At 37.0% G+C, this 12142-nt stretch overlaps 1 protein-coding gene across 9 annotated transcripts in view; it reads left to right on the top strand.

The window, feature by feature from the left end:
* Window positions 1-12142, top strand: part of METTL15 (methyltransferase like 15) — a 213553-nt gene that overhangs the window by 143756 nt on the left and 57655 nt on the right. For 8 of the 9 annotated variants that reach the window (XM_053899873.1, XM_053899874.1, XM_053899872.1 and 5 more), the window contains 2 exons: window positions 6186-6377; window positions 10387-10565. In XM_053899873.1, the coding sequence (XP_053755848.1) occupies window positions 6186-6377; window positions 10387-10565 (371 nt within the window). The remainder of the gene's footprint in view (window positions 1-6185; window positions 6378-10386; window positions 10566-12142) is intronic. The other variant, XM_053899870.1, reaches the window with a different exon arrangement.

Raw genomic sequence — 12142 nt, 5'->3', positions numbered from 1 at the left:
CTAGCTGGCTACATGGTAGAGACACATGGTTTACCCCAGCCAACTTCCCAACATGTAATTGAGGCCAAATGAGACCAACTAAGCCTCAGTCACCCACTATCAAAAGAATCACCCAGTTGAGCCTAACCTAAATTGTTGATGCACAGAACATGAGCTGATAAATAATTGTTGTTTTAGGCTAATAAGTTTTGGGGTAGTTTGCCACACAGCAAAAGTTAAGTGATTCAGAAAGAATCAAGACTGTCATTAATCATTTTCAAGGACCATTTTTTGTTTTTGTCAGTTGTGTATGTTTCTATATTTGTTTGTTATGGAAAAGTTCATTACTGTACTTGAGGCTAGAGGCATATAATGACTTAAAGCATTTATTTAGTATTATTGGTGAAGGTGGAAGAGTGTTAAATCCTATGAGGAAAAGTATAATAGTGATGGTTTTCTTCCCTAGCCTGTCTCAGAGTTAGTCTCCAAATTCAGTGTTTTTTGAACATTTATGTTCAGACTTCATATGTTTTAAATTGTGTTACCTGATTCTACACAAATAAGTCTTCTCTCCATGAAACTGAAAATTACATATCCCTGGGCAGCCAAAGTACCTCTTTTGTATCAAGCATTTTATAAACCATTGGAGTTTTGGGGTTTTAAAACCAAGATGGATAGATATTCATGTTAACTCCAAGGTGTTCAACCCTGTGAGTTGGATCCACTTTTATAATTTGTAGAGTAATTCATCTTTAACATCCTTAAACCCTTATTATTAGACTTTATGTGCAGTTAGAGGAGTGGTGATGTGCCACATTCAATCCTAAATCAAATACACAGTGAGTTGTAACTACTCTTATATCACCACCGCAGTATATCCCAGTGCACCTTAGTCCTTTATAATAAACAGACCCATCACTTGTACTCAAAGTGCAGATGACTTGTTAGAATCAAGATTATCACAGAGAACCTCATAAATGGCTTCCAGCAACCAAGGTATTGTTGACACTCTACTGCTAAGCACTTTGGCTTTTCCTGGGCTTGGGTTGCAGAACCATTCTCACATAGGATGTGCTTTGAGTCACAGTAGTATTCTGCTTACATCCTAGGGAGCCTAAGGTGATGACACACGATGATGACAATTTGAACAAATTGTGCACTTGTAATTATGGCTAAATGTCCTGGTTTGCCTCTATTTTTTGTGACCATCATGATCCTCCCTGGCCAATTCACACTTTATGTTACTTGTTCTAGAATCCTTGTGAAATACATATGCAAAAAATACTGAAAATTAAAATTTGAAGGAAGGGAGGAAGAAAGAGAAAAGGGTGCATGGAATGTGCCTGTCCAGGAAAATTAGCCTGAACATAATTGTATATATGAAATAATGCCCCAGGGTCTGAAGTTAAGGCTGAGTTTTCATGCGACAGATTGGTCAGTAAACATTGTGGATGGTTTTTTGACTGTGAGAACGATCTAATTCTGGAAACATATAACTGATTTCAGCATCAGAAAACTCTGCCTTAATGATCTGCCATATGATTTACTTTGTGCTATTGCCACGTGGTTACTTTTGTTCCCATGTGACATTTTCATACTTGTGTTTTACACTGAGTTTTGTACCACAAGGATTGCATTTTTATTATTTACTAATAGGCATAAAACTGTGTGAGTACTGTGTGTTAAACAATTATGTTTGAGGGTACGCAAGAATGCAAACACTCCTTATAAGATGTTACTTGTTATTTAACAAGTATGTTAGCTTCAAGCAGGATAATAGCTGTAATACTAAGGAATTAAGACTGGGAAGTAGTGATTTGTTGGAGGTTTTGCTGAAATATAAAGAAGATTCTGTGGTTAAAGGTAATACCTGGATCCTAAAGGGTTGTAGAGAATGTGTAGGGCAGAAATTATACTTAGATCCGCAACATTTGACAAAACAAAGCTATACAAACACAGTGATGGAGGAAGCTTAGCAACTGTGTACAGGAAAAAAACTGAAGGGTATTAGGTACCATAAGGCAATGGTGTGAAATCAATTCTAAAATTATTTTGATATCGAGCTGCGTTAATATAGTAACTACAATAAGAAAAGGCCAGAATTGACTTTATTCCATGCTGATCATTATAGAATTTAGATCAAGGGGCATAGGCAAACTGGAACACATTCAGAAAAGAGCATCTAGCATGATAGATTTTCTTTTTTAATGGAGAATATAGCAGAAGAAACAAGAGTATGGTTTGGAGGAAAGAAGACTTAAAGGAGCATGATAGCTACAATAGTTATGATGTTTGTCTGCCATAGTAAGAGAAAAAGCATTTCTAACTGGCTTCAATAACAAACAACTTATGGGTTCATGTAACTCAAAAGTTCTAAGACAAGTTGGATTTTATTTGAGTCTCAATCTAGTGGCTGTTTGGCCAAAAATGGTTACTCTCTCCTTTCTTTGGGTCAGAATATTTGCTGGCAACAGTCCAGGCAGTGTGCTTCTTTAATGTCAAGTGAGAATCTGAAAAACCTTTTTCTTCCTATATAGTTCATTGAAAGAAAGAATAATTTTCTCTTCCTAAATCCCTAGGAAATATCTCTTGTATCTCACCGGCTAGAATTGTGACATATGCCAGTCTCTGAACAAATTATATAGGCTTGGAGATGGTTTGTAAATTAGGATGGCTAATCACAAATCTACATCTTTTTTTTTAAAGTTTATTTATTTTTGAGAGAGAGAGAACAACAGAGGAGGAGTAGAGGGAGAGAGAGACAGAGAATCCCTAGCAGGCTCCATACTGTCAGTGCTGAGCCTGACACAGGGCTCAGACTTATGATCTGTGAGATCATGACCTGAGCCAAAACCAAGAGTTGGATGCTTAACCAGCTGAGCCACCCAGGCGCCCCCACAAATCTACATCTTGAGCTAAGATACTACGTCTGTCAAGATTCTCAGGAGAAATAGAATCAGCAAAAGATACCCACATACACACACGCACACACACACACACACTTACATATATTGTATTATATATTGATATATATTATAATTTATAGACTATACATAAATATATTTTTATGTATAAATTGTGTGTGCAAGTATATTTATTTTGAGAGAGAGTGCATGTGTGCAAGCGGGGGAGGGGCAGAGGAAGAGGGAGAGAATCCCAAGCAGGTTTCACCCTTGTGTGCAGAGCCTGCCGCAGGGCTCAGTCTCACACCTGAGTGGTCACCACGTGGGATGATATTAAGATTTGGTCACTTGAGCAACTGAGCCACCCAGGCTCCCCCAAAGTGAACTGATTATTAACCACATCTACAAACTACCTGCACAGCAACACCTTGATTATTGTCTGATTAAATAACTGGGTACTGTAGCCTAGCCGAGTTGACACATAAACCATCATAGATATAATGAGTCTCTTCCAAAATACATGGCTGAAACGTTGACGTCCTGTTGAAACAGAGATTGGCAACTAAGAGGTAGCCAACAAATATCCCCTACAATGACCAACAGAAGAAATGTAAAAGGCTTCCATGGTTGTGAGTTTTCAGTTGTTTTACATAGACTGACACCAAGAGGAAAAATTGTAGAAATAGTGAGGAAACAGCTATCAACTAAAAAATAACTAAGAAAACAGTAGTGAGTTCTTATTATTGGCAGTGTTCAAACGTGGACCAGGGGATTGTGGTGTAAGGCCTTAAAATTAAATCCCAATATTATGTGTTCTTGACATCTGAGGAAAACTAGGAGATCCTCCAGTGGACCAATCAAAAATTGTCCTCCCCACTGTGCTCCCACAGATAAAGTCCCTGAGCCAAATGACCCTTGTTAACAACATCTGCTTATCATTGAAAAGCAGGTTTCAGTTCCCTGCCCGTGGAATTACTCAGACAAGACAATCACTTTCATGGGAATGAAGGGCCACCTGCTCTTTTGTTAGTATAAAACCTGCATCCTACAGCCTCTGCCTGCCCATTCTGTCTGTGAGTACAACCCTCTTGTAGCCATGCAGGGCACATGCTGCCCTCCTCCCCTGGGCTGTAAGTGTGTGTGATTAATAAACTGTCAATCTCATCTGTCCAGTGGTCAGGTGCCATATTTCAAGCAATGTCCATAATCCTAGAATGGGAATCCTTCCCTCACCAATGGGGTGAACGGGAGGTGGCTAAAAAATAACTGCCCCCCCCCCCAGCCCAGTCAACTGTGATGGTGGAGAGGGAAGAGATTCAAACATCAGTTAAATAATTGGAATAAGTGATTTGTGAGTTGCTTTTCAATCCCATGATTCTATTTTTTGTGTTCCCGGTATTAGTATTAGCATTCATTTTATATTTTCCAAAGACAGACATAACAATCCATCTTTCTACAATTAGCCCCCATCAGGTTGTTTCACAGACTATTCATTTGTACATTTCTTCCTCTTAGTTCAAAGCTCGGAAAGCCATGCTTTATTAATTTTTATATGCCTTCAATTAACATAATGCCTGAGAGATAGCAGATATTCAATGAATTTTTGGGGAGTCAATCTGAGAATCACTTTCTCCATTCGAATTTGGGAAGAAATTACCAATGAGCAGTGAAATTCTCCTTAAACATAACACATAAGTAAACATCATAAATACGAATTCCCCAACACTGTTGAAATCCAAATTCACCCTATCCACCTGTAGATGGAGGGAATGAGGTCTTGGGAGAGTTGCCATTTTTTTTTCTCTTCTCATTCCCCATCCAAAATGCATACCAGTTGCCCTAAGGCTTCCGAAGAACCCTGCAGGCAGCATCTCACTTTGTGTAGGAAGGAGAATTAGTATAGCTGCAAGGTGATCCCAACTTCTTGCCTGTCTATTGATTTTGAATGCTCCATTGACTTCAAAATCCCTGCTGAAAGCTAAAACATGCTTCTGCAAGAAGGTATTTATTTTAAGCATAGTTTCATGCTTCAAGTATGCAGCTACACAGTACCCCTATCCTAAATTATGGGGAAAATATGGAGAAAGCTAAAATGCTTGGCTTGAAGATGTTTGACATATCTTTTTTCTGTGATCTCTACTTTATTATTTGTTGTAATTAAATTGGCTTACTCAAAAATTTATTTTTTCCAGTTTTATTGAGATAGTAATGCATATAGCACTGTATTAAGTTTAAGGTGTACAGTGTAATGGTTTGACCGACATATATTGTCAAATGATTACCATGATAAGTTTAGTTAACATCCATCATATGTATTCACTTTATTTATCTGGACATTTCTACCTTTTAACCACCTTCATCAAATTCTCTTTTTCCCCATCTCCTACCTCTGGTAATCACAAATCTGATCTGCCTTTTTTTTTTTTTAATCAATTTGGCTTCTTTCTCTCTCTCATTTTTTAAGATTTCACATGTGAGATCATATAGTATTTGTCTTCTCTGTCTGATTTATTTTACTTAACATAATGCCCTTAAGGTCCATATATGCTGTCACAAATGACAGGACTTCCTTCCTCTTTTATGGCTGAATAATATTCCTGTGTGTGTGTGTGTGTGTGTGTGTGTGTGTGTATGCAGCTTCTTTATTCATCTTTTGGTGGACACTTAAGTTGTTTGCATGTTCTGGCTATTGTAAATAATGCTGCTATGAAAATGGGGGTGCACATATCTTGAACAGAATGTTTTCATTTCCTTTTGATATATTTACAGAAGTGGAATTGCTGGATCCTATGGTAATTCTATTTTTAATTTTTTGAGGAACTTCTGCATTGTTTTCCATAGTAGCTGCACTAATTTACATTCCCACCAACAGTGCACAGTTCCCTTTTCTCCACATCCTCATCAGCATTTGTTATCCCTAAATTTATTCTTTTGATAAATGATATGTGCTTTTTTTCCTAACCTATAGATTTAAGATTTAATTTTTTAAGAAAAAAGTGAATGACCTGATCCGACAAAGGGATTTTGCAAATTCAGTGACTTATTGTATACCTTCACATAGGTATACAATAAATTACATTTATTAGCAAAACTAAAATTACATTAAATCACCTCTGGTGTTGAAACCAAGGATGTTAAGTTTCCATTTCCAAATGTCTTTATGTAGTACTAAACATGTGGTTGGTATAAATATATATTGGTTAAATAAGCTAATAATAGGATACACTTCCTTTCATTGATCATAGACCTTAAGAATTTAATATAACAGAAGTCTTTTCTCCCATCTCCTGGGTTTATTCACAGTAAACAGATCCGAGCTATGCTAGGCCAGTTCAGCCAGGCAGAAGCCTTATTAATGAAAGCTGGAGTGCAGCCAGGGACTTTGGATGGAGTTCTTTTGGATCTTGGGTGTTCCTCCATGCAACTTGATGCTCCTGAAAGAGGTTTTTCCCTTCGGAAGGACGGCCCCTTGGACATGAGAATGGATGGTGGCAGGTGAGTATTGATAAAGCATTTCTCCTCACAACAAGAAATCAATTTTGCAAAAACACCCTGAATTTAATTTCCTTTTAAGACTGCAGAATTCCCATCACACGCCCACACCTAACACTATCCATACATAATAAATCAGTTTTGTTTGCTACTCATTATAGATTTTAGTGTTTCTCTAGATTTGAGATTCTAAAAGAAAAATCATTGCTGTCTTTACACAAAATAGTGAGGAGGATAACTTTCATACTAATTATCTTTTTTATAGATACAATATGGGCTTTTAGACTGCTTACAATATTGATTAATGTGAATCTGAAACAATGGATCCATTTTTATGCAGGCCCAACTATGCCTCTTGTGAGATGTAAAAGGAACTCTACTTAACACATATTCTTTTGAATCCTGCATGAAATGCAGGATTCTAGGGGTCAGTGATTGTGTGTTTTGTGCTGTCTCTTGTATAGTCACTTTTATTTAACATTCTCCAGGGAAATTACAGTTTATGGTACTGTATCCACATAGTACTATATATAGGACAGCTTTACACCTCCTTTTCATTCCTCACCACCATGGAAATACTAGTTTGTTCTCCATTATTCCATTATTCAAATAGGTACATTTGAACACAATGAGGCTCACATTCTAGTAAAGTATAGGGTAAGTTCTTTTAAATCCAAATTAACGTGTAAAGCTTAGATTAGCACTTGTCTCTATGCCTAACACTGGCTTAGGGACTGAACAGCCTGTTCCTACAAAGCTTAACCATGTTTTTCTCCCTTATTTCATGTCCCACCACCACTGCCAAATTATGTATCATGGCCCCTACCTTTGGGAACCTTATCTTCTAAGAGAAATGTTAGATTTTCTTATATCTGAATAAGCAAACCATTCTGTTACTCTTACTAATCTGCAATTCTAGACCTGCATAAACATTTCTACTGAGACAAACAGGTTTTCCAAAATTTCTTACAGTCTATTCAAAGGACCTATATATAAGAAATTTAATGTCCAATTCAAGTCAGCAAATTCATTTTGAGTTGACTTTGACTTCTTTTCCCACAAACTTCTTTGTCCAATGCTAATTATTCACAGATAGCCTTTTCCCCATGTTCTGATATGACCTAGTAACTTGGATTGTGACCCATACTTGCTAGAACCTTTTGTTCTGAGTCTTATACCTTCTTTTTCCCAAGTTGGCATTCATTGAATGAAGAATGTGATCATAAAAGAAAATAATGAAAATCCTTTAAAAAGCAGTGACTAATAGTAAAGGTCAAATATCTTTTCATGTTTGGAGATTGAGGTTGTTGTGCAGAGGTAATAAAATGTCAAGCAAATTTCTGCTGTTCCTATGTCTTGTTAAGGAGGATGCCTTCTGAAATACGAAGAACAAAGCTTCTAGTTAATGGTAGTAAATCCCCATATTGTTAATGTAAAAACTTCTCAGCAAATTGTAGTTGTGAATCAGGGTTCTTGAGGTATTCCCCTAAGAACCTGAAAATAAAATTTTCTTTAAACATTAAACTCTAAGTCAATACATAATGGATGAGATTTGAGTTTAGCAAATATATCTTAGAAAGCAGGGTGGCTTCCAGGTAGATAGCCCAGACTGTATAACCTGATCAAAGATATTAACAGATCTGAAGAAAGTATATGGCATTCAGAAAAAGGGAGTTCATTCGCATGAATTCATAGAAAAGGAGAATCATGGTAAATATGTGCAATGTTTACCCAAGTGGTATCATGGGGAGAGGGAGGCCACACCAAAAAGTATGGCCAGTCAGATCCTGGAGGGTGATATATCTGTGGTGAAGGTGGACACAAGAGGCTTTCTTAACCTGTTCCGTTTATCACTAGAATCTTACAGCATAGTTTAGTTAGTTCACAGCTTCAAGTACTTGTAGGTCTAACTGTTGTTAGTTGTATTCTTCCCTGAAAGTTAATAAATAAATTTCCACTTATGTTAATATTTTCCTTCTGTTGTTAATGTAGTCATTTTAAATCTCTGGAGAACCGTTAAAATCTCTTACCTGTTAAGTTGGGGGGGGGGGGGCAGATTTTGACTTCTTCATTATGAATGCCTACCCTGATGTGTCTGCTAGCAGCCTGTCAGCTTTTCATAGTGTTGCCCCTTTTGTCTTGTGGAACAATGGAAACCTGTACATTGCTATTCAATGTTAGAATGAGAGTAAAATAAAATGATGCCCATTATTCACTGAACTCTATTTGAGCAAAATGCTGTTTTAATTGTCTCACTTAAAAGTAGAAAGGTATTATAAAGAACTGCTAAGTCCATCTATACTAATCTCAGAGTTGTCCTGGTAGAACTGGACCTTGTCCCTTGGGTCTGAATTTACCATCATTAATAAGGTTTATCTTGATGCTCAGTGGTTTTGGGCAGTTGAATGCACAACTAGGTAAGATGTAGCAGGGATTTTGTCAATGAGGCCAAGAATGATGATGGGAAAATTTAGGAATGGGCAAGATCTAGGGGACATGCACATTCATTGACCTTCTCCGTGTGCCAGACATTCTACTATCTGCTTTACAGCTGCATGCACCCTTAATTCTCCCAACAATCCTATGAGTAAAGCATGGTTACTTTCATTTTACAGGTTAGAAATTGAGGTTTCAGTAAGTTAAAAGTCTTACTCAGTGTGAATAGCAAGTCAGGTATTCTAATCTATGTGGATCTGACTCCTCCTCATTGTTGTTGTTGTTATTATTATTATTAGCAGAACAAAGCCTATTGAGATGGAAACAGGACTACCTTACAGGATGTTCATTGGTCTGGGGGTGTCATGGCAGCTAAAAAAAATGAGGCAGATCTGGAAAGCAATGTTGCCTTCTCTCTCTCTCTCTCTCTCTCTCTCTCTCTCTCTCTCTCACACACACACACACACACACACACACACACAGAGAGAGAGAGAGAGAGAGAGAGAGAGAGAGAGAGAGAGATCATAACAAAATAGGGGACAAGCCATTCTCCTGGAGGCACTAGATATGTTAACAAGGTTCAGGTTATTATTTTTAAGAAGGGATTTTCAGGTGTTTCTTTACAACCCCCCTCTTAGGCCTTAAAGCTCTACCATATCCTTATTACTTAAAGTCCTCACAGTGTGATACTGGCAATCAATCCAACGTATTAATTACAGGAGTAGTAACAATACTGTTAACAAAGCTGTCTTACCAATAAGTAAGTTCTCGGTTCGTTCATCATTTAGAATTCCTTGGCACATTTCCCTAAAGGAAAGTAAACTGCAATGGTCTGACAGAGTGAATGCTGTTTCCTACTATGTGATCTGTTCTGTTTGGCTAGAGGTTTTCCTTTGTCTCCACCACCTAAAATTATTGTCTTAGGCTTATTTAGTACTGTTTCTTGATTACTAAGTTTTACCCCATGGTGACTTTAGTCCTGAGTTTATAAGCCAATATCGTTAAATATTTGAAGTAATATACATTATTGTCATTAAGATTGTTCAGTTTTTTGTGAGGGAAACTGACTGGGAGTACCTTCTTGTATAGACTTTCTAAGTTCAATTTGTGCTCCCATATCAGTACTCGGTTACTTTATAATCTCAGATTTAGTTAAGTTCCTGGGATATAGGCTCATCTAAATATGTCAGTATCTTGTATCTTGTATCTTCTTATAGTGAAAAAAAATCAAATGGTAGTTTAAATTTTCAACAAACTAAATCCAAACATTTTCCATTATTTTGGCTTAGGGGAAATCTGCATAAGGAATAATAACTTCGTGAATTAAATGTTAGTAAAATATTTTAATTTCCTGCTGCCTTTGACCTTGATGAATGTCACACACAATCCCCTCTTGCCATTATGATGGGTATTTGAAATGGAAAATCTATTTCATTTGTGTAAGATTTCAGTCTCTGACTTGAAAAACCTCAGATGCTTAGACTGTGTGTGTATGCCTGACTTCAGTACTCTGAAGTCTCACCTCTTGTCAATGAAAACTGACGTCAGCGAACTAATTGGCTCTTCTTGTGCGTAGGTACCCTGACATGCCCACCGCAGCTGATGTTGTGAACGCTTTAGATCAACAGGCACTTGCCTCCATCCTGAGAACATACGGGGAGGAGAAGCATGCCAAGAAAATCGCTTCAGCAATCGTTCAGGCTCGCAGCCTCTACCCCATCTCCAGAACCCAGCAGCTTGCCAGCATCGTTGCAGGTACCCTCATTAATTCTGAACAGTGTCTCAGAGAAAAAAAAACAACACTAATATATGTATGTGTGTGTGTGCGTCTGTATATATATATATATACACAGACACACACACACATATGTATGTGTGTGTGTGTATATATATATATATATATATATACACACATATACAGACACACACACACACATATATATACACACACACACACACATATATACACATATCCTCCAAACTCCCAGAGGGATTCATTTGTACTTAAAATCATTCAGGATAGAATCTTGCCTATCTTTCTCTCTATATCAGCTTTCTTTTGGTTCTGCAAGCTTCCCTCACCCAGCACCTCTCCCCACACAATTTAAGAAAATATACTATAGTTGCTGATTAGTTGAACAATAGATTGTTTTTTCATGAGAGGTAATTTATCATTGTGCCTACCAAGGTGCAACATGGAATGGTGAGAGCAGAATTTCTTGATCCATCACAGTGGTTGATAAGCATTCTGTATAAGATCTGACATTACCTCTCTTAGTTTCACATTTCTGCATTTTAATATTTTGGGCAAAAGGAGAATTGCATTGCCCAACTGCTAAAATAAAATCTAGTGACTCATACATCTATTCTAAACAACCAGCTAACAAAGGGTATGTGATGTATAGGTTATTCCACTTTGTGAATGCTAACTAAATCAGCCTGAGGGGCTTATTGAAACATTTCATCTTTTCTGCTGTTCGCCACCATAAACCTCTTGAACTTAAGTCTAGCTAGGAGGCGCTTTATTATAGCCTTTCTGTTTGAAGCCAAAGTTGTTTCACAGCTGTGTTCCATGATGAAAGTTTTCCAAGGCAAAAATACAACTCCTGCAGTTATTTAACAGAATTCATGTTCCATTCTTTGTCTTGTGGGCCATCTGAAACCCTACATCATTTTTATTTACCAAATGTATTAGGATTTCTTTCCCATGGCCCCTATTAAGTTACCTAAGTAGCTAAAGAAGTGGAGAAAAATAAATAATTGTATAACTTGTAAAAAGAACCTGATATTGGTTGCCTCTAATCTTAATATTATCTATAATTTAAGGAATAAAGCTTGATTATAAATTCATTCAGATCAAGATTTAGGGATCATATAGCAATTGTTTTATGACATAACTTAATAAGACTATATTTTACTTAGTTAGAATAATAAAATATAAAGAGCTGACCAAGTCTTTAAATGTTTTAAGCTTTATATATACCTCAAGGCCCTTCCAACTTACCACTGAGATTCCTTTAGGCAACTAAGAGCACAATTCTTGTGGGTTAGATGATCATAAAATATGCCATTGTATTTGTTTCCCAAAAAGAGTTTGTACTAGTAGGCTGCATTAATTCACTCTCTGTCTTGTGTCCCTTTCTTTCCAGCCCATACTCACTAAACATTACCACCTTACCTTATCTTTTTGTCATGATTTAACTAGCTATATGTGTTGTTCTCTGTCTCCCATATGGAAATGATGACAGTGAAAAGTCACATTTTTTATTCATAAGAAAATCCAGAATTTTCTGGTGCTGAAAATGAAGACTAGGGCTGAGGGCAGTCAGCCA

This window comes from Panthera pardus, unplaced genomic scaffold, assembly GCF_024362965.1.
Source record: "Panthera pardus isolate Hobbes unplaced genomic scaffold, ASM2436296v1 HiC_scaffold_12, whole genome shotgun sequence".
In the NCBI taxonomy this organism is placed as follows: Eukaryota; Metazoa; Chordata; class Mammalia; order Carnivora; family Felidae; genus Panthera; species Panthera pardus.
This window is presented reverse-complemented; position numbering and strand designations above follow the sequence as displayed.